General features: G+C 40.3%; 1 protein-coding gene across 8 annotated transcripts in view; it reads right to left on the reverse strand.

The window, feature by feature from the left end:
* The window catches only part of RHOBTB1 (Rho related BTB domain containing 1), a 57,338-nt gene that overhangs the window by 26,262 nt on the left and 3,453 nt on the right, over window positions 1-27,623 (reverse strand). For 6 of the 8 annotated variants that reach the window (XR_012836393.1, XR_012836394.1, XR_012836396.1 and 3 more), the window contains exons 2-4: window positions 25,832-25,930; window positions 612-813; window positions 147-250 (exon numbers count right to left, since the gene is read on the reverse strand). Coding sequence is in view for 3 of the 8 variants with exons in the window: in XM_075758821.1 (XP_075614936.1) it covers window positions 147-250; window positions 612-803 (296 nt within the window). In the remaining 5 variants the exon portion in view is untranslated. Of the gene's footprint in view, window positions 1-146; window positions 251-611; window positions 814-12,129; window positions 12,271-25,831; window positions 25,931-27,623 lie in introns of those variants that run through there. The other 2 variants (XM_075758820.1, XM_075758823.1) reach the window with 2 other exon arrangements.

The raw sequence follows: 27,623 nt of genomic DNA on the forward strand, positions 1-27,623 counted from the left end.
CAGATAATCCTCTTTGCAGTAGGCAGGAATATGAATACCCTTGCTTGTTTCTAAGTCCTTGCTTTTCAAAATTAAGATTTGCAATTTTTTTCTGCCCTAAAATTTTACTACAAGTATTACTTAAAATTTTGCTTGAATCAATTTACCTTCCATAAGCAAAGCGCCTGTCTTTGTGGTGGTCCCCAAACGTATCCCACAGCCTGAGAGAAACACTCACTTCATCCACAACATCTCTTGAGCGTTCAAGAACCTAGAAGAGAACATACATAACATTCTCTTTCCCTCCATCAAACAAGTACATTTCTAATTCGCCCCATAAGAAGGTCCAAAGCATACTAGACCAAGAGTCCATCACATACAGTTTTCAGCAAATGCAGTATTTTATAAAACAGGAAGAATATACATCTTCCTAAAAATAGGTTTGATAAAAAAAAAGTTACTTTGGAATGAGAAACTCGGGGAGATTGAGTATCAGGCCACTGCTGCAGTAGAGACCGGGCATAAAATACTTGTGAGCTCATTGCTGCAGCCTGACAAAGCAAGGCTTGCCAGTAAATAATAGTACAACCTCACAGCATGTGCTCCTTATTTGGTACACCTGCAGTCCTTACCTCTTGGCAGACACGGTACTGATCAATGGCCCAGACAGTTGGCACATGGGTTGCCAGCAGCTGATACTGAGTCAAGGTTGTATTGCACGCTCTTGCACAAATTAGACGAGTCTTTCCCACTGCATTATCTCCAACCACCACACACTTGATAGTTTCAACGTTGGGTCTTTCGTAGTCCATGTCAGTGTCCATTTATCAAAAACTGTAACAAGACAGTTAAACTTGTTTTTTACTACTGTGCAAAATCAATGCTATTTTGAACCAGAGCCTTCTATTTCCACTTCTTGAGAGATGCCCGAAGAGGAATAACTCTTCAGTAAAAGCTTGTAGTAAACTGTACCAAAGTAAGCTAGCCTTTCCTTTAAATACCACACAGTTATGCAAATGCACAGCTATTTTAACCACAGTTGGTTTATACTGTTCACATGCTATTTTCACTTTGGTTTCTGTAAACACAAGCCTGTTTGCAGAAGATAGATCTCGGTGAAACAAGGACAACTAGCACAAACTTACCTCTTGCTAATACTTTTTATGCCAAGAAGGAGAAAAGACTGGACATCGGTGGGTTTAACCTGAAGGATTCCAGTATAAACTTGCCTTCTGTAATCTTGCCCATTCAGGATTTGATTTAGGGTTGTCCAAACAATATTGCTAACAGCAAGTCACACAGATGGTTTTAGTTCCATGCACACAATAAAACTGACTTGTAAGATGACTCCAGAGACTGTTCTCTACAAACCACAACTCCCGTTATATCCTGCATGTATCACACGCTCTTAATTTTCCAAGGAGAAGTTTGTACAGATCATGGACTGAAATGAAACCAAACACCTCAGCAGGAACTTGCAAATATACTCATCTATATCTGCAGATTCTTTTTCACATGGCAATGGAAATTGAAGAGAAGGAGACTTTTGAAGATACTATCCTCATAGAAAGTTATTATCAAAAATATTTACTTAAGTATTCTACAGCAACATATTGAACAAATGTCTGGATGTGAATGTGTGCTGGAAAAAATGGGTATTTGAAAAACTAAAACTCCTGCATGTTTACTACAGTCTGTCATTTTCATATAAAGGAATGTGGGATTTTCATATAAAGGAACATGGGATCATAGTTTGATATATCTGATTTTGGTTGTCTGATGTCTAGCAGTCTGCTGAGCAACGTGGTCTCTGCCAGGGAATTGGAATCAAGGAGGAAGAAAAGGGAAAATGCAAGGCACAAATACATTCAGGAAGGCTTGCCTAGTAATTATTTCAGTAAGGAAACCTACAGCAATTTAATTGACAAAACACAGGTCATCATCTGGAGTAACAGTGTCGTTTTTCCTGAGAAGAAAGCACTACAGAAAAGAAACCAAATGGCTTGTTTTAATACCTTTTTAAAGATTCACATCTCATTCGCACATAAATGTAGAATATATATTAACTGTCAGGATATTTAAAATAATAGATACAAGCTGTTTTGGTGTCCATTTTTCACTGTCAGAGGCACTATGTTCTAAGAAAAAGCATGTTTAGTAATTACTAGCCAAACGCTAATTTTAACTGCATTCTTTCAGTACTTAAAGTGATGTAAACCAAGAAACAAAAGTCAGTGTTAGAACCAAACACCCATTTATTTAAAATTTTGAGCATGAACTGCATGCCAATAGCTATAGTGGCTAAGGTACAGTTATAATCTTTACTTACATGTGGACAGGAGGAGATAGGGACCACATAGACAGCAAGGTCCAAGAATGAGTTTATGCCACTACTGTGTCACACTGATGTGTTTTCACAGACATTGAATGCTTCTGGAAATGCTACAGCACAGACTAGCACGTAAGAATACACGTTAGAGAGTTGTCCTACACTAGACTGAAACATTGGCCCAAAAACTCTTCATCCTGGCACAAATACATGGCTGCACAACTAGAGCTTTGCCATCTGCCAAATGTAGAGCAAATAACATGGCTTCAAACATACATGCACAGTATCTACTACAAGTAAACCTTAATGGCCTTGTAATACCAACCTGCTATGTTGGCACAGAGATTTTAGCTGATAAGGAAACAAAGCTGTTAAGATATTGCCTTCATCCCTTCTTCTGAGTTGTAACCTGCATCCAGAAAGGTTACCAGTCTTGAGGTCAAGGACTACCGAAACTTCCGGTTACCTGTTTGCAATCCAACCACAGCTGCTTGTTGGATGCAAGCTCCCATGACGCTGGTACCTGGGATGGCCCATGGGCTCTGTACAATCTCCATGAGTCCACATACAAGAAGAGAAAAGACAGCTAGCTCCTCTTTACCCTGCGGCATCCTTTCCAAGAATACAGTCATCATACAGATAAAAGTACAAAACCAGAATTTTTTTTTTGCACATTACAGAGAATGAGACGTATTTGTACACCACAGCTCTGAATGAGTAGCAAAAACTCAAGAGGTTTCAGTATGTGATCTAAAAAAGCTTCAAGTCTGAGAATAAACAGCAACCTCCTGACATAATATGTGGCATTAAATTACTTCATATTTTATTCATGCATGGGCTAGACATCACAGATGGAATATGAAAATGTTTACAAGGCTGGAAAACAAAATGAAGGAGGGTGGCTAGCCAGTGTGTCTGGTTGGTTTTAAACTATCAAGCAGAGAGATGCCAAACCAATTTTTCTTCCAACTCAATATTCCATTAAAATGCTGTTACACAGATTAGCTGAGGTTTGATATAACCATCTGATTGTAAAATTCTTCAAAAGTTCTTAAATGGTAGTTCTGCAAAAACACACTTCATTCAGTCACAAAATATGTATTAAGTACAGTGACTGGAATCTTAAAAAAATTTCCAAGAGGATAACAAAGTGAGTTGAAAATTAATAGCTGAATCTAAATAGAACTAACTAGAGAAATCAATGCAATTATTTGAGAATCCTAGAAAAGGAACACATGAAAATAAAATTTTAAAAGTATTAACTTTAGTAAGTGTATCAGAAATTTTAAAAAGTATCACAGAACTCAGACACAGCATGCCCAAATGCCCTGTTGTAGATCAATGGCAGTCTAATGAAGATATTTTTAGCGTGACTCAATACTGCACAGGACAGTGATTAAAATAAAGAGAATAAAAACAAAACTAGAGCTTTGTGACTATGTTAAGGAAAGTTCTTAAATCCACTCCTGTATATACAGAGTATCTATGTATTAAAAATGCAGATCTTTTTAATATTGTTCACTAGTTTTCAGAAAGGGATTAAAACAAATAGCTCCTGAAGAGACTGACAGACAGAAGCCTGGACAGATATTTAGACACCTCAAATAAAAACAGATGCTAACAACAAATTATAGTATAAACATTAACAAAACAGGTGGATTAAATGCTTATAAATGTAGCCAGAAACCTTCTGGCTACTGGAATGATTAAAGCCAGGAATACGTACAAGATCTTAAAAATACAGCCATGGTCAGTTTTTTTAAGGTAGCCTCTAGGTTAAGCTTGTGCTAAACCTATTATATAATCACACTGATTAAAAACACTAAACATCCATTTACAAAACTTAAAAAAAAAAAAAAATCTAGATTTGAGCTCTGAAAGTCTGGTAACATCTGGGAAGACCAGCTGGAACTGAAACAAAACTGGTTAGACAAGAGCAAACCAGCATACATAAAGCTTAATTAAAAAAACAGCATAAAATTCCAAGATCAATGAAAAACTTGCTGAAACCAACCTACAACCTGCAATAATTCAGTTTACCAACAAAACAAAACAGGGTAGAGTAAGAGGAAAGTTACTGGAAGTGTGACCAGTCCCAGAGAGGACATTGTCAAAAAAAGTCAGACACAGACAGAAAGGCCATCAAACGAGGAGCAGCAAGAAACCTACTAGTGAAAGACCTGATCAAATATGGCTGTTCCCAAAAAAAGACTCAGCTGCTTAATCCAGTTCTAAAGAGAGATGAGCAGATGGATGGAAATGAAAAAGATACACCTGCAAGAATAACACAGGATCTCAAAAATCTCTTAGGATGTTTCTATTTTTACATTGTCACCTGTGATTGTTTGCAGATGAAGAGGAGACAGAGGCAGCCAAAAATCAGGAGATGTGAGTAGACTCAAGATCTAAGATAAAGCCATTTAATTAATTCACTTGATTAGCAGAAAAGAACTATTCCAAATAAAGCTGATTTATTTCCAAAGAAGTATAAAGTTACTGTTCTGAACCATAGCTTGCAGATGGTTACAATCACTGATTCCTTTCTCTGTTGCTTCACCTCAAATTGCTGTAGGGTGCTTGGTTTTTTGTTTAGTTTTTCCTCATTGCTGAATGAGTTGTTATTATTATCACTAAAAACAGTTATGGTTGCCATAGCATGCAGGTCCTTCTGGCTAGTCAGCCTCAGTAATGAGACATTGCCTTTCTAGAGAATTTTTCCAAAAGATCTGTAGATACAGCATATCACTTAATTATCTAGTCCGCTGGTACACTGATTAAACACAATAGATGCACACAATCTCTCTATGTAGGTGTATTTATATACAAAAGATAACCATCTCCTAACCATAAACTTGGCTTGTCTTAAGATTGCAGTTTAATATATTTAAAGCTATAATTGCATTTTTCTTTGCTGGAAACAAAGTGGATGAAGATCCAAACCCAACAGTAAGCTCCCTGTGTAGGATCAGGAATCCACTCCTATGGATCTTACTGCCTATGCAGCTAACTGCCCATTTTGAAATTTCCAGATATTTTAAATCATCACTTAGCACTTACAAAACACACTCAAGATTTTTTCAAAGAGCAGTAGCTAATTATCAACCTTTTTCTCTTCAGCAAAAGACCACAAACAAATCACTAAGAATGTCTACGTTAATCAGTGATTATGGAGTGATCCTGCAGGCATTTACTTCTTAGCTCAGTACTTAAACACGTCCAATAAGACTGACGTAGCACCTCCCAGCATGAAAACAAGCAAGCACATTACTTAGCTCTTGTATTAAGAGCAAACTCTTCAGCTGAAGGTTCAGAGTGACAGGATGTAAGAACCTTGCCTGCTCAGTAAAGTTTTTCTTTAAGTTATTCCATGGAAAAAAAAAAATTAATAATTCCAACCTGTCTCAAGTAATCTGACCAAACATGCAAACCAAGAAGTCCTTCAAACAGGTGACCAACCACAAGTACAATGTCACAATTATTAAAGGAATCTAATGGAAAGAGACACCAAAATCTACCACCATTTAATATGAATGGTGTGAGTGGGAATGATTTGAAAAACTCAGGCCACCAGTAAAGTAGTAATACCACCACCACTTATCCCTGAAACACACATTCTTTTGAAAACATATGAAAGAACATTTGTAGGCACTCCATATGTCAATCTATTCTGGAGACATATTTTTGAGTAGTTCTGGAGTGACTCCTTCAGAGAGCCCTTACGCAATAACTTATCAAAAAGAGTATAAAAAATTTACAAGACTATACAATGCTCTTACCTCCATCCCCAAGTTACAAAATTACTGCTTGCAGCCATGGAAACTGGAAAAAGAGATGCAAAATGCCAAGTTCTTGAGGCACTGAAGTCACTACCCTACACTGCAGAATCCCAAGGCACCAGCACTCTGGCAAGGACCAAAGAGCACATGAGCCAGAACAAGCTCGTGAAATACTCATTCTCAATATATAACCTGCCAGGTGTTGTTTCAGAATCTTTATGGATTAGCACATATATGCCAGGGAAAAAAGCAAGGGGACTTACTGTTCATTTGTGCAAGAGCATAGAATTCAGAAAGCTCTGATTTGGGAAAAGGATAGGGGCCAAAAGGCTGTTTTGTGGTTTGGCTCAATTTAATCAATGAGTTTAGGGCCCCACCAAGTATATTTGTGAAAAAAAAATAACAACATGGTATCAGGTAACAGATAAACTATACCAGCTGTTGAAAGACCATGACAAAACATTCTTCACAAGGTATAAATTAATATTAGTATTTTATTAAATTGCAGCAGGGTCAATTGGGAAATTGCTTTAAAAATAAAAACTATTCCTTGTCAGCATCAAAGAACCAGTTGGTGACAAAGGGTAATAAGACTCAAGATAGGATCAGATCACTAGGTCACCAGGGGACAAAGATGGGCATGATGCATATCAGGCTGGATTCTCATCCAGGATGAAAATGGATTGCCTGCTGCCATCCCTTAAAGTTCTGGCGGTTTACATGGAAAGACTGAAAAGGAAGACACTGACATGGGAGGAAAAAAATCAAGATTAACTCTGGGATTTATCAACTACTCACCCTACCTGGCCCATTGACAGAAGATGACAACAGATACAGCCAAAGCTTGGGAATGGAGAAAAGCCATTATATTATAAGGTTAACCTAATCTGAAACATCAGACCCTCGGATCTACCATGGGTAGAAAGAGAAGGGTAGCTGACTGAAATGTTGCCTCACTGCATGAGGTGATAAATGAGATAATCCTGGCTGTTGCTGCCCACAAAAGGACAGTGCAGGTCAGTAGGAGGATCTTTATTTTCCACAGAGGCAGCACCTGGTTCTAACTCTTTGTCAGCTGTTCTGGGATTGTTGAGGTTTTTTCAGCTTAGGGGCAGTATCAACAAAGAAATAAATCCCACAGAACGCTGCTAATTTTTGATACAGCTGGAGAAGTTAACTACTGAGGTTGTCATCATCACAGACTCCACTTGGCTTGCCTGAACCAGTTTCTTTCATGACAGCTTTTGGCCAACAAGCATCAGATTTAATCCTGGATGCTACCCTTTACTTTGTATTACCTGCTGAAAGAAAGAAGTTCTCAGAAGCTTCCATTCAGCTGCCATAATCCCTGCTCTATCCCTCAAGTTTAAAAGAAGGGAGTAAAAAATTGACCATAGCCACATACAGAAATGAAAGGAGCAGCCTCTAAGGAAGATGTAAAGTTGAAGACAGAACAGATGTGTCTGTTTACCTAGAAAACTTCTCAGTCAAATCATCACTGCAACCTTTGTAGAAACTGTACAGACAGGGAATAATAATTCATGGCTTGTAGTATCAGAAGCCTGACAGTCTGCTCTTTCTCAGCATGCTTGACTCCAGATTTGTTTGTTTCTAAAGGCTAGTTATTAGGACCCTTCATCAAACCTGATGTACTTCTCTGATGACACACCACCTTTTGATCAGTAAGAATAAGCACTTCCTTAGATGACCAAAAATCAGAGATACCAGCAAAATACAAATTTTTCCCACATTACTGTATAGAACAGACTGCCCTGAAGCTCAATAGCTGGGTATGAAAACATCCAATTTTAGGTACAGTAACTGATTCTCTTGAGCCTCCTGAAAATGTGCAATCCACAAGGACCTGTCTTTGTGTTATACACACTCACAGTGCATCAGACCAAATAGAGATCCAAATGCAAAGCTCAGTAGTAGAATTGAACTGTGTCCATTTTGTGACATAGTTCTGGAAGACATGAAGGGCAGAAATCAACAAGCTGATTACACTGATCAGCTTACATATTTTTTTGACCTGACATAGCTTGTGATATCCTTTGTGATGAGATCATCTCTCTAGAAATTAATCCATACAGCAGGTGAAGTACATTTAACTGTTTCAGAACCGTGTGTGCAAGAATCTGGGATAAGTGTTTTCTGCATGGTGGGAGAGCCTGCAACACTGCCACCCTTCCCTTCAGCAATTCTTCAGAGTCTACCTCAAGAACAGGCCACAACACAGGACAGTGCCTTGTGCATCCTTTTTTTTTTCTTCTTTCCTGCTGTGCAGAGAGGCGTAAGGAAGGGTATCCACAGTGGACCCACTCCTGGAAAGAGGGAAATAACCATAGCTGGTACATGATTGATTTAAGGCTCACACTTTGGCTTTGCAGATGCGTTTTGTTAGGATTCTGGATACACCTGGCTACAACTGACCGATCTTTCCATTTACTGGAGGTGACCACAGCAGACACAGGGGACTAGGCACTGACCAAGATCTGGCATTGCTGTGGGTTATAATCTGGCATATCATCACAAACTGAAATTAACCGTGGCCGACATTAATAAAAGTGGCTGAGAATCAAAGTAATTAAAGAGCGGACAATACCCATTGATGGTGATAACTATCACCAAACAGCTGGTACTTCATAAAGCAGCCACCCATAAAATGCCATTGTGCACCAAGTCCCTAGATTAGTCCTCCTTCTGCAATAAAAGATTACACTGCAAGAGCAGATTAAGGGTGCACCTGTATTAGCGTTTTAGTTCAGATCAAGAATATATTTTTGAAGCAAATACCCCAGGCATTACCACTTACCATGCTTTGTGTCGCATCAGGTGCGGCCACAGAGTTCACAAACTGAACTCCTTTCAGATGAATCTGAAGTAAAAAATGTGCCCCCCACTACTACTGAGCAAGCGTTCAGTCCACAGGATCAGATTAAAGGTAATCTGAAGTAACACCCTTTGCCCCTGAATTGTGTGCAGCGTCAACATTGGGTCCTCAGCACCAACTTTTTCATCCCCGGATCCCCTGCTACTGCATCACACGACCCACTAATGAGGATAGAGCATCAGATGCTCCAGCTCCTGGTTTGTTATGTGGATCAACATAATTGAGGCAAAGCTGCAGCTGAATCCTTAGTGACTGCGATGCTCAAAAGTATCTGGGATAACATATATAACTCAAGATTAAAGGGAGAAGGATCACTGGAAAAGCCTGATTCAACACTACTGGTTTTCATGGTAATTAATAAACTACATGAAACTCTTGATGTTACTTTTACGTAATTAAAAGCATCAGAAGCTTGTACAGCATCAAACTACTGATACTGTAACATAGGTTGTTACTGATTTTACCATTTATAAAGACAGACGTTGACACTGTATGCTTTGTTTGATAAGGACATTATTCTGAGCAGTGTTTGCAACAGGACAGAAGGGAAAAAACCAATAATCACCAAACAAGGCATTCTCCCAACTTTTGCACATTTCTGTGGGGAAAATTATCAAGTTTTGCTGGAGCTACAAACAAAGAAAAATATTCCAGAGACGCTGGTGACCTTCTAGCACAGAGAGCTGTTGAATCCACTTTCTGTGCTTGTTGTCCTTCCAAAAGACAGAATCAGGCTCTTGTTTCTTGAACTTTATGTGACATTTCTCATGCATTCTCCTCTTGTTAATCAGTGATGTTAGAAAGATACTATTTGTGATTTTATTCACTCCCACATGTGATTGCTATAAGGAAACTACACAAGGAGAGTGACACCTCATAATGACAGCAGGTAAACTCCCCCCCCAAAGACCTAAACAATGACTAGAATGGTAAATACTTCAGGATAGCAGACTTCAGATAAATGCTACTTTCAGATCTTGGGTCGAGTTCTGCATTTATGTCTCAAACACAAATCCAGCGACATTAACTGAATTGCCCAGGAGGCAAGTATACATGTAGTTTACTTGTAATGTCTAGTGCCATGCAGAGACTCATTTGCAAAGAAAAAAAAAATTTAAAAAGAAGAGAGAAATTGCCATCTTGTGTCTTTCATGTCAGACAGAAAGGAGAGGAAAACAGAAAAGCAGAATAGTGTTGGATGGGAAGCCAAGGGAATCCATACTACCCCTATAACAAAGGGCCCAGCTACCACCATGTGCTGCAGGCTGCATCTATTGCAGTTCACACACCATGCCACCATTCACTCCTTCAGCACAAGATTTTGAGCTCTTTTATGGAAATCCAATCAATGATCCAAGGGTACATTCACACCAGTCTGACTAGTCTTGCTATGAGCTGCTCTGCAGGTCTGCTGTATGCAGCAAGGACTCCACAGCCTTTCCTTTCCCCCCCTCCCAAGTACATACTTCCTTCTACAATATTTGTGTAGTCTCCTGGCAGGATAGACAGGAGCAAGGGAGGAGCATGTCAAACATCTGTTGCTCCTTTGCTTCTCCAAATTCAAGGCTTCTCTGTCCTTTCATCTCCTTCAGCACAGGGCAACATCTGGATGCAGGACTTAAGCATTTTTCCAGCGAACAAAATGTATTAGCAAAGAATCAAACATCGGGATTTACTGATCAAGTGATCAGCTCTTCCCCTCAGCCTAATGCTCTACAGTATTTGTGAAGCTTGGAGTTTTAAAAGGGCAGGAGTTTTAGAGAGCTCCCCAGAGCTAAAATCGATGTTTATTTCGCCTTGGATAAAAATACTTCTACGCATCTGAGCCTGCCCCAGATCTTATGGTCCTTAAGTATTATGTCACTTAGATAAAGAATCCTAGTACAAACACTGAACTCACCCAGGGTTGGGGTGGTGGTTTTTTTTCTTGTTAATAGTATATAGATATATTGCATACCTGAGACATAGAATCAGGCATACAAATCCAATGTGCATATAAAAGCAAAGCATAACCTAATGGGAGAGGACCTCAGAAAAATATTGAAATGAAGCTGTCCTGTTTCCATGTACTGTGATTCTCAATCCTGAAATACAGCCTGTACGTAGATATGTGCCATTCAATTGCTACTTACACTGAACAGTCATATGGCAACTCTTTAATGTAGTCCTAACAACTGTGTTTTTCTCCCCACATGCTTTATTTTTGCCTAGAAAGAAAGACTGGCAGCTTAAGAACTCCCCTCGAGCACAATGAACAAAGTAATTTCCACCTCAGCTTCTATTACAGCTCAAGCTGAACACTTGGCTTTGAGTCAGCTGTGTGTCCTGAAATAGTACACAAACTGAGGATGAACAAAGTCATTGAGAATATCCTGGCATCACTTCCTTGTTCTTGCTGTGACCATATGCAGAGCTTCAAGGGCTTTCTTTTATTATTATCATTTTTTAAACAAGGTATAGTGCTGCCTTCAGAAGCCTTGACCAATAGAAGGCAACTCAGAGCTCTCCAACCAGTTAGCCTCAGTCTGTCCAGTGACTGATTTCTCTTTGCTCTAGATGTTGGATGCCACAATACCCACTAAAGGTTGACTTAACAAATTAAAGTCTACTAGTTTGTCTCCACAGCTCCTTTCTACGTCCCCCAGACAGGTCCCGACAGAGACACCTGATATTCTGTGTGCTGCAAGACCCCATAGCAGCCTCCTGTTGTTGTCACAGCAACCCACAACAGACTCCACAGACACAGCGGGGGAAGGAAGGGAGGAAAAAAAGACGGAGGAAGAGAAATCCTTCAGGTTTTTAGTAAATTACTATACTTGGAAGTACCAAGCGCCAGGAGATTTCTGCTTCCCGTACACATCGTACGCCTCTATTTTTGCCTTGCACCTTGTGGCCTCGCTGAAGGAGGAAGCCAGACTGATCTGCTTCATCTAGGACTCAGCCCTCTCTGTCCTCGGGGAGGAGAGGATGCCTCCCCCCCTCTCTCCCGGCGAGGCGGGAGCACACCTGCGGGGAGACGGGACGCGCAGGCCGCCGCCACCCGCGCCCTGCGAGGCCGCTGGCTGCCAGCCCGACCCGGCCCCGCACACGCAGCCGTGGGGGCTGCGTCGGCAGGTCGGAGCACGATCGCGCCCGGGCGACGCGGGACCTACCCGGGAGGGCGGGATGCCCGGCAGCCGGCGTGCACGCAGCGGGGCTGGCCTCCCGGCCCCGGCGGGACGGGAGGGGGGGGTGGCAGTCGCCGCCGCGCCCCCTTCCCGCTGCTCCTTACGGCGGCGGGACAGCGCCGGGAGCCAGCCCGGCTTGGCAGGGAGGCAGCATGCCGCCGGCGCTGCTCTACCCGCCCGGCCCCGCGGCGGGCTCCCCGCCCGCCCCGGCCCGCCCCGCGGCGCTGACTCGGGCGGCCGGGCGGCGGCAGGGCCGGCGGGTGCCGCGCGCATCGTGACGTCTACAGCCCCGCGTTCTATTTTTAGCGCGGCGATTGGATTCATTCATGAAACCGGGGCCGCGCGTAAAGGGGCGGCGGCTGGAGCCGCGCCCGCCGCCTCCGCCCGGCCCGTCCCCCGGCGCCCGCCGGCAGCGCAGAGAGCGGGCAGCCGCAACCGCCAGCGGGGGCAGCCCACGCCCCCTTCCCCCCTCCTCTATCCCGGCACTGGGGGAGCTTTCTGCCACGGCCTCGCACGGGAAAACGTCGGACACGAAACTAGTCAAAGGCAAATGAACACCTCCCCCCCCCCCCCCATATACACACACTCTAAATATTGTGTATGCATAAACAATGCAAAGGTTTTGAAGGCCTCCCTAGGTAACCCCCTAAAATGGGTGCACAACTTCCTAGTGCGTGTGCTGCTGTTATGTTTTGAAATTACTTCTTTCCATTTCCACTAATATTTGAGCCCTTCATGTAAAACAGACATGCACAATTGAACCACAACCACTCCTTCTCTTCAGTTGACAATCTAGACTTGAAGTTCTCTAACCAGTGAAGATGGCTCAAGGCCCTGTCTGTAACTGGGAAAAGCACTCACAATTCCGACCTGGCTCCCTGCTAAAACGCTGCTCTCCAGCTCTTCTATTTACCACTTGACATCGACAATAATGTAACTAACCAGTGAGGGGCATGGGCAGAACTGCTGCAGCTAAGGGAACTTTTCTGACATTGTTGTGACTGTTGGAAAGGAAATACTCTCTTACAGCAACCTGGACTCACACATTGCACAGTCTTGTAGCAATAATACAGTCATTTTGTTTGTTTGTTTGTTTTTTTTTAAACATGTTATGAAGTTGTTTTAAAAACATCACTTCCAATAACAGTTAACAGTACCACTAGCAGGTTAACAGCACCCAACTGCATTTGATTATAGTCAACTACTTACATTTTTCAACTACCTAGAAGCCAAGCTTACATTAACCAGTTCAGACTGCAGCAATTTTCAATTGAGTACATCTACATGAGGAAAAATTACAGTTTGCAACTTCATATCACAGGAGGCTATTAGGTACAGAAGAACAACAACGTGCATCATTGAAAATAGTGTTACTTTCCTAGCTTTGCACAGTTTGGATGGACAAGACAAATGCATCAGAAACTAAACCAACTCTCACTCAGATATCTGCTTGCAATCAAAGAAATACTGAATTGATAATGCAGGCAACAAAAAGTTAAAAATGTCAAATCCTATAATCTAGAGATTTAAAATTTATAGCATAATTACCTTCAATTTTTTTATGTTTCAAACTCTACATGAGCTGTTTTTTCTCCACAAATGAGGGCTAAAAATTTTCATTCTATGCAAGAACAAGAATTCCTATGTATTCACTTGTTTCTAGGATATGCAACTTTTAGGAAAACAATAAGGCCCAGGTTCATCTCACGTAATTCAGGGGGCTAAGCAAAGCAGGGAGCTAAAAAATGGCAGGGTGCTAAAAAGGGTATTCATTTTACTGGATTCTTTCAGTACAGCAAATCTTAATTCCTTATTGGCACCTTTGTTTTACAGTCTAAATGATCACTTTCTGAAGACAAATCACAGAGCTAGAACCCCATGTCTCTGTTAAACACACCTAGACTATCACTGCTGCAGAGTGAATGTTACTGTCATAACAGGTTAAGTTAGCATCATGTGGGAGAAAATTGATACAAAGCATCCAGACTTGCTCTGATATTGACTCAAGTAGTATTGGACTGCAATCAAAAAACTACCAACCTTTAGATCTGCTTGCAAGCTTGTTACAGAGCTTTTCTACAGAAATAAAGGAAGAGGGCAGGAAGAATGGAGAAAGTGTTATTTTTAGTGCACAACAGTAAATTTAGCAGAATACAGCAATGACAAAGATTAGTCAGGTGGTTAAAATGGGAAAAAGAGAAACAGGGCTTTGCTTTTGATGGGGATAAAGAAAAGGTCTCAAGCTTCTCTCTTTTTTTTTTAATGTTTCACCAAAGGGTACCCAGAGCCTGTAGACTTCTGCAGCTGTGGAAACAACTACATGCTACTCTGTAGTTTCTATCTTAATGGCCGTCTACATCAACTTTTACCATTCAGTGCTTTCCCACCACAAACGTATAACTTACATAATTCAGTGCAGCTTTTACAGCATGGCATAAAACAAAAACTCAGGACAGCTAGAAGCTCTCTGTTCTCTGACATATAATTCTATGGAACTGTATTTACATTTTTTTCAAACTTTTAAACAGTAGAGTTTTGACCATAAACTTGAGTGACACACCTTGAGAGGTGGCTGAAATGCATCTCTAATGGGGTGTACAGCAACCAACAGTTTCTAGGCTTTGATACAAGAAAGCACAGTAATAAACCACAAGTATTCCCCTGACTTTACATAAGCATTAAAAACATATGAGTAGTAAAGCTTTACTCAATTAGATGTTTAAGTATTCCATGTCACCATCTTGGATTTTTCTTGTTTGTTTTCAGAGGAGAATAACCCCTAGAGGGAAAGGGAGAAGGAAATAAGTTCCATCTTTGCAAGCAATCCTAAAGGACATGGCATTGGACCATGGCTAGCATTTAACTATAAATTCTGCTTTTGACAAGTCTGTACAGCTTTCCAAAACATGATTATGGGCTGCCAAGTGCATCACTGCATCTCCATTATGTGCTTTTAACTGTCACCCAGCTTAGAGAATAACTGGATAAAAAACCCCATAAAATAATAATTAGAAAATGCATTCATACCCATGGAGAATTCTACTCACTTAGAATTATTTTAGTTTTGCTAAATCACAAAACACATTTGGAAATGCAAATGTAAAGGTATATTCCCATATGCTCCAACATCTTACTTGTCACTCGGGCTAAATTAACCTTTTGTTTTTGAGAATATATTTCTCAGATGATTTAAAAACATCAGGAGAGAACATCAGTTGTGCATGAACCGCAACTGAATTTACAAATGACCTTTCTACTCCTGGATGTGGAGAGTTAGTTTAACTTCAGAGGCTGCTCCAACATGCAGTGTTAGCAAAACTCCTTAGGGAACTTTCTACCAGCTCAGAAATGCTGAAGCTCAGTGCCCTCAGGCCCTTCCATCCTCTCTACTCCTGAAACACCAGAGAAAGGCTCAGGAGTAGAGAGGTTGAAAAAATACCAGGCAAGGACAGCAGGAGGTATAGGAAGAAGGGACTACAAGCATTTACTTCAGCTTCTTTGTCAAAACTCTTCTGGAAGAGGAGGAAATGAACTAGCCTGTGCTTCTTACCACTCCACCGTAACCAAAGTCTGCTATATCTGCAGAAGAATGCTAGTCAAAGCATCCTAAGCCTGGGGTTTAGTTTTTATATTACCGTTTATCAGCTTTCTGAGAAAGTCTACATCCTAGAGCCATCCAGACTTGAGGCCACGTGGAAGCAAGGGGTACTTCCCTGTATCAGAGGTCTAGGTAGGGTCTATCACAGAAGCCTGCTTCAAAAAAAAAATATTAAAAAATCCTCCTTCTGAGGAACCACTCAAGCTTTTAATTCAGGACAACTGAGATTATTTCCGCTTTGTTTTAGGTAGTAACACCCAAGCACGAACACAGTTTCCTAAGACAAGTTACACACACTGACAACAGTCAGCATGGACAGTTACAGGACTGCGCTTGAGTGTGCGCTGAGAGAGGGCAGATCTGACATTGCAGAGGCAGCCTGGGACAGTCCAAAACCAAAACTCAATAGTACAAGACAAACTGGAGTTCCTCTCTCTTTCTTACCCCTGAATGCAGAGGCCCTTCATATTAGAAGAGTTTAAGAGCATGTTAAGATTAAAAGACTGTTAGTGAAAATAATTTTAAATGCACAAGGAATTAAGTAAAACAAAGTAAGTTAAATTATTCCATGAGGGCTCCATGTTGCATATGGCAATATCACAGGGATAGGAGGTGCTCTCTACAGTCCCTGAAACCTGCTGTCAACAGTACAAAAGAACATGAATGAATGATGTACTACCAAAATAAGGAGACATGATAGCTCAGTTATGGACTTCACCATCCACCCATTGCATGTGATATACGTAGTCTCAGCCAACTGGCAGCATGTGAAGAAAAAAAGTATCAGAATTACCCAGCTCCTGTCATTGAAGTCTACTTTTTCCCCACAATTAGGCTTAGAGGCTTTAATTATGTGGGTAGATCAAAATAATTTCTAACTACTTCTGTAATGGATGAGTATATATTCCATTAGATTCTATCCATAAAAAAATCATAAAGAGAACAAATGTCTTGAAAAAACTATGTAAATGCATATTCTATACACATTGAAATAAAATTCAAGTCATTTCCTGTCAATACAATTTTTGTATTAAAGGGCTTGCATTCAGAACTGTAATGTACCCATGCCAAATGCTTATGCATTCACAATTAGTTTGCTTTTCAAAACTATTAGATATTGTACGCAGTCCTTTTTTCTCTTTGGTGTAATAAGGACAGAGTTTAGCGTTTGACGTAAGGTCCTTCATTTAGTGATGTCAACATCTATTCTCAGCCAACTGTGCAAGCTGATTAGGTCAGTTGCATCCCTTTTCATACTATCCCACACAATTGTCTCAATTCTCAGAGATGGAGACATGTAACGTAGATGATGATATCTTCACTGTGTGCATTAGACATGGTAACATAGACCACTATGCATTTATTTGTTAGGGTTTTTTCAGTTATTCACTGAATGCTAAATATAGTGCAAGACCATCATCACTTAAGAAGCCTGCAATGCACCAGATTTCATTAGAGCATTCTATGAATGATACATAGCACCAGTTGTTTGCCTTAAGAATTGGATTCCCGCATTCTTTTTCACTAGCAGAGGGATATAAAATGCTTAATATATGCATACATTTTAAACAGCTGGGTAAACAAAAAAGGGATTATCTAGAGAAGGAAGATGCCAATACTTATAATTTGGAATAAAAATTAGATACTGACCACTTTTTCAGAGGGTTATATTTCAACAATGCTTTAGTTTTTAGTCTAATCCCATGTAGGATGTTGGCTTTTGCCTTCTCCCACTTCCAAATTTAATCTGTTACTTCTACGATCCTACTCTCCCCATCTCACCCCACAACAGAATCGCAATTTAGGTGGGAAGGGGCATCCAGAGATCATCTAGTTCAACCTCCTCCTCAATGCACACCTACCTTCAACGCTTGATCAGGTCAAGGATGGTAAACCCACAGTCTCCAACCTGCCGCTCCATTGCTTAGCCACTCACTATGAAAATGTCTTTCTTTACACCCAGTGAGAATTTACCTTGCTGCTACTTGTGACTGCTGCCTCTTGTCCTTTTGTTGTGCAACTGTGAGAAGAGTCTAGTTTCCCCTATAACCTCTTGTTAGGTACCGGAGATAGTAATTAGATGCCCTCTTAGCCTTCTCTTCTCCAGGCCTGATAAACATCTCCCTCAGTCTCTCTGAGTACATCTTGTGTTTCAGTTCCCTAACCGTACTAGTAGCCCTTCATTGCTCTTTCTTCAGTTGGTCAATACTCTCTTCAGCACTGTGAAGCCTGAAACTGGACATTGTGCTTCAGATGCAGCCTCACAAGTGCTGAGTAGAGGGAAATTATCACTGCTATCGACCTCCTCACTACGCTTGTCCTAACGCAGCCCAGTATGCGCTTAGCCTTTGTTGCTGGAAGGGTGCTCTGCTGACTCGGGTATGTCTCAGCCTCTTCACTTGCACTGTCAGAGTCTCTCTCATGAAACCTTACAAAACTCTATCGCTGCCTTTGCTACTGGACTTCTCTTTCTACAGGCTGCAAAGTCCGGTCTTAAAAGGGAGTGTTTTCATTTGAATAGTCCCAGTTTGTAAAGTTAGGTGTACCAGGATACAATTAAGCAATTTTGACTGATTATGGAGAACAGTAAGAGAAACAGCTGAGCAGTTATATAAGAGTCTCCTAAGGGAAGAAGCGGTAGAATTATGGCTCGCTGCGTTCACAACCCAGAGAGGACAAGGCTGTATTAAGAATTTGTTGTACAGCACAGTTTTGTATTAGGTGTGTATTTTTTTTAAATTGTTACAAGCTTGCAACAGCTTGTATTTGCTAGATTCCCTGCTTCTAGATCCTCAGACCTACAACATGGGTAAGAAAGATTTAATCAGCCTATAAAACCAGTTCCAAATAGAAGCTAAATGGGAAGAACTGACTACCACGAGTTTTTCTTCTTGAATGTGTGTCATTTTGCTGTTAGGCAAGGGAATGAAACTGGAAATGATTGCACCAAAGTGTCATAAGACTTTTTCCCAACTACCCAAAGCACGCCTGCTTTATCAGCTATTTCCAGTATTTAAGGGGTTTTCCAAGGTACAGGAGATTCATCTTCAAAATCAGTGGTTTGCCCTTTATGGCAATTTATTGGAGTGTTATATATTATAAAGCTCACTAACCAAAATTAAGGGTAATGCTATGCTTAATGCAGCAGTGCAAGTTTGACTGATAGAATACTTATTCTAATTTTTTGACAATTCTGTCCCTAGCTACTGCCTCTGTTCGCAGACTGGGACGTACCAGAAATATATTTTCAGTCTAGAACAACTCTTTATTGCCAATTCATAGGACAACATTCACTCACATACATGAAATGCAAATCCTCACCTTGAAGATCTGATTTAATGTCTGCACTATATTATCCATTTATCTCACCTGCAGGGCTGGCATCTGCATAACTGTCCAGAGTTTCTTAAAACATTTCTGCAATCTAATCAGATGTTAATGGAATGGAAAGAACTTCTTTGCAGAATGAAATGAGAGTCATACCAAACAGTCAGCTGGGGAAGGTTTTCTCTCTGCCTGACCTTCTGGCTAGCTGTCTGTCTCCGTCTCTCCTCTATGGAGATCAGTCAAAATGCACTTCTGTCTGAGTACTGAGTTTCAAAGAGACAGTGACATCTTGGAACCCCTTTATACTACAAAAAGAGGTGTTCAATGGCAAACACAGTCTTTGCTTCTCACTCTTGATCCAAGCTATTGAGCTTTAAAAGCCATATATAAATGAATCAGCTCTTACTCTTTAAAGCATTATAAGTGCTCTCTCTGCCTTTTGAGATTTGTAAAAATCACCTAATGTATTAAAAGCCTAGTAGCTTTAGATGCAGAAGGATACAAAATGTAGACCAAGTTCTAGAAGCTGAAATATTGGTCCAAGTTTGCATAAATTCTACAGGGCAATACATCCATAGAGATCTCTTCAATGACATGCCATTACCTCTCTGAGTTGCTTATGCTGGTGCTACAGAGATCATGAGGACAAGTCTTGAACACAGATCTCTAATTACAGGAACTGAAAGGTGTAGGGTAGGAGTGGTGAGGGGAAGAGAAGCCAAGTGGATTTTCTCTCCTTTTTCACAGTTGTCAAAGACTAGTATTACTGGTCTCTGAATCACTGCTTATACACAAGAAGAGCAGCCAACAGCCATATTCTTCACAGGGTGTCAAACCAACAGAGCAGGATTAAATAGTAGAATCAAGGGCAGCTTAATCTGACTATCATTAATCTTTGAGAAACAGCCTTATTAACTACAACTTAGTCTTCTGCACCTCTGTCCCATAGTTAGCTAGATGTGAAAGTAAAAGACCCCAATTATGGCGTAAAAGCCCAATATAAATCCTACTGAAACTGACAGGGAAAAGCTTCCCTTGACTCTTCTGGGCTTCAATTCAGGTGATAATTCAAGAGGAAAAAGTCCACAGAATTAGTTGTAACATGCCTGTCTTAGAAAGATGAAGGCATATAACAAAGTAGCTGAAACAAAACAGCACTGAACGAAACACTCATCACTTTAATATTTTTTGACCAGGTTGTTCAAAGAATGTACTGATTTGGATTACAGTTCCTCCCCATAAGATCGCAGTACCATTCTTCATTTATTTTGAATAGCGTGATTCTGCACAGTAGCAACACTGTAGCTTTAATAATTCAAGATCCAAATTCAAACTCTGAAACTCCTATTACATTCTGCACATTCTCTACTTTTGAACTACACATTTTTTGAAAGAGAAAGCTTTTTCCAGTAAGACCTTATGCATCATACAACCATTTATGCCAGTTTAACGACATGATTTAGTTACACTAGCACAGATTGCCTTGTAAAGGCTGCACTTCTGCAACACAAACTTAAATTCAGTGGGTTAGACTGGATTATATCAACACAAGGTTTCTACTGTCCAAACACTGCTCATCTATTTTAGCAGTTTACTTTAATATGACTAAGCAAATCTAGTTACCACTTTTTTGTTTCCCCAATGAGTCAAGCCTTAGATCACATGCAGAAAGAATATTACCAGGGTTAGTTCTGATGGACACCCTTCTCCATCTGAAACACTTTCTACAAATTCTAGCAAAACTGTGGAGCTGAAGGATAATGATATTTGCAGAAATTGCAGAGGGGTACGCACAAGTGATTCATATAACTGAATGCACACAAGTGATTCCAAGTCTAAGAAGCAGTGAATGAAGACAGGTTGCATGTTTCACCACAGGCTGTTTGATAAACCTTTCCCAAATTATGTTTATTAGGAATAGTTACCAAAAAGGATTCTGTTCGTTTTTTTAATACTACCATTCAAAAGCCATCAACCATGAAAGCACATAGTTGCAGTTTTTTACAGAGAGTGTGGAACAGACTACCTCCAAGAACTGTCAAAGTATCATTGTTAACAGGCCTGAAATACAGATTAGGCAAAACCAGGCAGCTTAAAGGATTCAAGCTGCTATGGATATTGTGTGATTTGCAAAGTATGGAGAAAAAGACATCACTTTACGGTTACACATACACAGATAACTGTAGCATTTAAATATGTCAAGAGCAAAATTTATCTTTGTAAAATTAAAAACAAGCTAGAACCACCAGCAGTGGTTTTGAACTTCATCAGCCATTCAGGGAGCTCTAATAGAATCAAAAGTATTCCAGTGCCTTGAAATTTCTCATGCACTCATTGCTTGGAAGTCATATTGCCAAAGCATCATGAATCCCACTGACAGTTTTTTTTTCCTTTTTCAATAAAGTAGCAAGGCATGTAGCTTTTTATTTTTGAAGAACCTTTTACAGTCTTTTCTGAGTCAGGTAAGAGTCCTTTTCCTAGGTAAAGATAGAAAAGAACTACTGCAAAGGTATTAATCTTATTTGCTCCCATACATATTGGCAGAGCTAGAGTGTGTGGAGCAGGGTGGATTTTGTAGCATTATAAAAGCCTCAAGTGAACGGAATGCCTCCCCCAACTCATCTCCAAAATATTTTTGTAGGAAAAAGTATGAATTATTTACAGAAGCAACTGTCTATAAAATTTTGTCAAACTATGTCTGTTACAAAAGAGAAATATGTCTCCACTATTACAATGTAAAATAGGTGAACAGCACTTTTTACATTAGGCTTCTAGCTGAAATTCAGAACTAGAGATAAAATACTACTGTACTATTATTGCAAGAGAAATGGTGTGAGTTCCTTAATTATAGTGTTGCCAGTAGGAACCGACAAACACACAAAGAAAGGAGGATTAAAAGAACCAAATTCACCCCTGGAGAAAATTCAATAGAGACAGTTGCATTGCCTCAAGAGAAGCCGGACCCACAGGTATTTTCCTTAGAAGACTGAAGTATTTTTGAAACATTCCTCTCTATTTAGTGACCAATAATCTACATGTATGCCTAAGAACATATGACAATTGAAAACCTGCACCTGAAATAGAAAAGCCAAATTTAAGGAGTTCAAGTGTTTAGCAATAGCCATAAATCAAGAACTGAAACATGGACAGTCATAAGGGTGACAACATATATATCTGTCTCAGGTGTAAACAGTACCTACTGCTCAGTACAATTATTGGAACGCCTGCCCATTTAGGAGCCCAGGAGGTAGAAGCATATTTTACCACTGACAAAGTGGTGAAAACAAGCAAGTATCTAAAGTTCAGGTACTGTTACCATACTAAGTGTTTTTATTGCTGCAAATCCTCATCTTGGGAGTGCTGGGCCCTTGCTTCCAAAAGCGTAAAACACAGGTAATTCCAGTTGGCAAGAGGATGCTCTGGGGTGACAGCATTGCTTTTCTATCACGACTTGGATTTCTTGTACTGGCTACCTTGTTGCTTAAGCTTCCTGAATTAATGGACATTTTAGAACTTCGTAATTTCTTTCTTTATTTCCCACCTAACAATAACAAAGAATTGTTTCCTGATTCTGCATAGGTGGTGTGAGAATCATTCATTCTCCTTTATCAAAGAGCACAGGAAATCCCATGATGAGGTTAGAAATGTGCTTAGTACAGGATTTCAACTGTCTGTGATAGGCAGCATAGAAAACATAAATTTAATTACAGGGATTAAAAGCAACAAACAGCAACACTGCCCCCTCCTCCCACACCCCGACCACAGACACACAGCAGTCCCCCAATTTTCCAATCTCTACTCACAAGCAATTATAAGCTTCTGAAGAACTAGCTCAAGAAGCTCTAAAATTTAAAATTTGCTCTGCCACATTTAATTCTACCATAGGTTACTGTTTCACACACCCCCTTCAGTTTTACCTATCTGAATTGTGAGCTAAATTAAATTGCTAGACTCTGTGCTGTAGGGGTTAACATATACGTAACCATTTTATTTCACTGACTGTGGAAAAAATAATCTCTGAAAGAGCAGTGGCTTCTTTAACCAGAGAGCTAAATTTACTACTACTTGTCTCGTAATGCCTCAAGTGACACAAAAGCTCATAAGCAAATAAGCTGTGACTGGGCTATTAAGGAGCAAATAACACCTCTACAAAGTCATGCCTTCTACAAATACAGCATTTTCTGACTCACACACATGAGAATACGTAAATTAACTTTTGTGCAGACCAGCAGATATGTCCTCTTCAGGAAATGAGACTCAGTCACAGAAGCAACAGAAACTGGTGAGGAAACAGAGAGTTCACAGAATATATTTTCTGAGAACATTATTCTGTAACTTAATTACACAAGCTATGCATGTTACCCAGAAATTTATTTTGAGACAGAAAATCAGCCTGGGAAGTGAGACTTCACACTGGGAGTAGAGGTGAACCGAGATATTGGGGTTCTTAGGTGTGCCATTTCCCTTAATAAGTATTTCGTGGTGCTGAGATCACTCAGTGTATACTAAATAATTCATAGCATCACAACTTGTGTACATGTAACGTTATATACTGGCTTTCAGGAACTGCATTACCTATAAAATGATTTCTATTTTTGTTCACAAAGTATACGTTTGTCTTTGATGATGTGCTGGAGGAGGCTCATTAAATTACTAATGTAACTATTAAAGCTATTAAATTACCAATTTTGATGGATCAATTCAAAGTACATTAAGAGAAGTATAAATCCAAAGTAAACCAAGTGTCTCTTCACTACAATGACCCTCCTATCAGGCTCTGAACATTGAAATCTCTCCTGACTGCATGTCCTGGTTTCGGCAGGGATAGAGTTAATTTTCTTCCTAGCAGCAGATATAGTGCTGTGTTTTGGATTTAGGATGAGAATAATGTTGATAACACACTGATGTTTTTAGTTGTTGTCAAGCAGTCAAGAACTTTTCAGCTTCTCCTACTGCCCTGCCAATGAGAAGATGGCGGGGGGGTGGGGGGTGGGGTGGGCGAAGGTGGGGCAAGAAGCTGGGAGGGGACACAGCCAGGACAGCTGACCCAAACGGGCCAAAGGGATATTCCATACCATATGACGTCATGCTCCGTATATAACTGGGGGTTGGCCTGGAGGAGGGGCAGCTCGGGAACTAGCTGAGCATGGGCTTTGGGTGGTGAGAAATTGTGCTGTTCATCACTTGTTTTGTATGTTCTTTTATCATTATTATTATTGCCTTCCTTTTCTGTCCTATTAAACTGTCTTTATCTCAACCTACAAGATTTAGCTTCCCCCCCCCCCCCCCCAGTTCTCTCTGGGAGGGGGAGAGGGAGCAAACAGCTATGTGGTTCTTTTAGCTGCCAGCACAACACAGCATTAACCCCTTCTTTGTACGACCCTCCCTGGCCAAAACACTGAAGTAGTTATTCCTAGGACTCACAAAACATTCTGTTTGGTAGGACATAATGATGGGGGAGAAGCACTTGCTTTGGGTTTACTTTGAGAGCCCAGAGGAGAGAAAGATTGCTCCCTAAGCTTCCTGACAAGATGCTTATTTTTATTCACATTGTCACTATGTTTTCCCATGAACAAATATTTATATTTCAGAGGAAACGTTTCAGTAACACGTATCAGGCAGGATAAACATGTTCACTTCCCTTCCCTTTATTATGAGAAAGCAATTTTGCTTACATGAGAAAATAAACAAACAGATTCCCTAGAGATGCCTGGAAAGGGGGTCATTCTTGCAGGGAACCCATCTTGAAAATATTGGCAGCATGTCACTGTGTTAGATGACCTGTAAAGGTTCCATTTGTAATTGCAAAAAAAGAATACATCAGAGATTTTGTTTCCTTTGTTCAGAGAGACCATTCTTGTACAATCCTGTTTAATAAAAATATTTTCCCCTCTGACAAGTTTTAGTAGCATGTTACGTTTCTATGTGCATTATTATAATGTACATATGGCAAGATAGAAATCCACCTTTTGCTAATGCTTCTGAACATATAACAGACTGGGAAGGGCAATGGGTGAAAATGACCTAATTTCATTGACTACTCGAAAATTTGAGCAGGGGACTGTACTATCTGACTTCCTGAGGTTCCTTACAACCTGAATTTTCCTGTGATCCCAAATTAGGGAAATATATTTGGTTTTACTAACTCACATGCTTACTGTATGAGCCAGTGAAGATCTGTGTATGGGACTTGGCAGAGGTATTATCAATATGCACCTGTAATTCAGGCTGGCAACAGCCCCATCTTTTCCCGAGGCTGCACAGAGCAGGAACAGAGAAAGCTGCCTGGTTCCATAAAAAGAGTACCTGTGTATTCATGGTACAAACTCTTTCTTCATCCCAGGATCTCACTCATTTCATCCCTCTGCAGTTAGTCTGTGTAAGTATTCACTTTTGAAAATTAGCAGCTTCCGTTTCTTTGATGCTTTGAAGAAAAGCTTGACATTGGGTCAAAAGCTACTATGTGCAGAAGACGCCCATTACACTAACTCTGCAACAACGCAGATCCTTTATACGTTTGTTTTTAATCTACTGGAATATCAGAACAAAGCTGACTAATCCTGTAAGTGAAAGGATTAATTCTAGGACTTTTCAGTTAAGATTTTCAGTACAAAGTTCTCCAAGTTACGGATGCTATAACTTTAAAATACCTGACCAAAAGCTGCTGGATAGAACAGCAATGGTGATAGGCAATACTAAATGAAATGAGGCAGTTTGGTTTTGGGTTTTTTTTTTTTTTAATTTCTCCCTGGGCATACTTACCTCACAGGAGAAAATAATGTTCATATCCATTTTTAACAGCTTGATGAAAAGCAGAATTCCATTAAAGATATTTCATGTCTTTCTCTTACTGTGGCTCTCCTGAAGGGGAAAGGAAGGAAAGAAAAAAGAATAAACCTTACTATTTTCAACCTAATATTACAACACATGAAATACCAAAGACATCTCTTATGATCTATTTTATATTGTAAAACAGGCCTGCTTGGTCAACAAAACAATCTTTCAAAGTTTCAAATAGATGAGTATCTGCATTAAAACACTAACCATTCATTCCAATGCACCAAAGAAATCATGGATAGATAGATGAATTTTTGAGCATAACTGGAGATTGACACAGCTCTGTCAAATAAAGCTTGTTTTTGAATAATTTTCCTCTGGATTTAGATTAAAAAAAAAAAATCACCTTACATGTCAGAACCAAACACTGCTGTTATCACAGTTAACCACCTCTTCATAGGTTAGCTAACAGACTCTGATAAGGGGGTTTTGCCCACCTTCGGGAAGGTGACGACTCTAAAATATGAGCTGACAGCCTGATGACATGTTGAAGGGGGACTTCGGTGTTGTCTCCACCTTTGGTCCCAAATGAAATTAATTATAGAAGTGCTTCGCTGTGTTTGGTAAATGCCTGCATTATTGTGGCTTGGTTCCCATCCAGGGATAAGGCTGGGGTTTTCCAAGAACCTAGGGTGGAAGTAACATTGATTTCACCTCAGATGCTGCCCTAAAAGCAACACTCAGTGAGACAAGTAGCTTTCAGAGGTTTCATGCTAGCTTGAAAAGCAGAAGAGAAATGCAGATTTTTCAGCTGAAGAGACTAGTGATGTGCTTAGCTTTTCTAGGTATTTCTCCCTCTTTATCAGAAACATTTCAGAGTTGAATTTAGGACTGAATTCAGTTTCTCACAGAAATTCCCAACTTCTGTAGATACTCTGCACAAGACAACAGGGAGAGTGAACACAGAAAATAAAGTAACACCTCATTCCACCTTTGTGGAATTGATGCTAGAGGTATGATCTTTATATCCCTCTAGAAGTCCTCCTTATATCCTCCCAGAAGCATCTTTGCTACTTATCCATAAGCATTTTAGTGGCAAAGACCATATCCGTCTTCCTTAACTGCCATGTTCCATGCAGCTATGACTGTTGAGAATCTTCTCACCATCTTGATGGTGAGATCATCCTGATGATCAGGGGCTCAGGGGAAACCTTACAGCAGCCTTCCAGTACCTAAAGGGGCCTACAAGAAAGCTGGAGAGAGACCGTTTACAAGGGCATGGAGTGACAGAACAAGGGGGAATGGCCTTAAGCTGAAGGAGGATAGATTTAGATTAGTTATTAGGAAAAAATTCCTCACTGTGAGGGTGGTGAGGCACTGGAACAGGTTGCTCAGAGAAGCTGTGGACCACCCCTGTCCTGGAAGTGTTCAAGGCCAGGTTGGATGGGGCTTTGGGCAACCTGGTCTAGTGGAGGGTGTCCCTGCCCATGGCAGGGGGGCTGGAACTACATGATCTTTAAAGTTCCTTCCAACCCAAACCAGTCTATGATTCTATGATCTTTTCTATTGTCTTCACCCTGACTTTCTCCAAGGCAGGCCCTAACAGTCTCCACATATAGCTCCCTTTGTGAGCCCTACAAATAACAGCCTTATCCCACAATGAAAGAAAACCCCACGTAATGACTTAAATAGTGGCATTAGCACACACAGGGCTCTCAAAATGTTTAAATACTTATTTATGTGATAACTCTTCATTTGTTTCCTCAGCACTGATGGT

This window comes from Balearica regulorum, chromosome 7 (genome assembly GCF_011004875.1).
Source record: "Balearica regulorum gibbericeps isolate bBalReg1 chromosome 7, bBalReg1.pri, whole genome shotgun sequence".
Lineage (NCBI taxonomy): Eukaryota > Metazoa > Chordata > Aves > Gruiformes > Gruidae > Balearica > Balearica regulorum.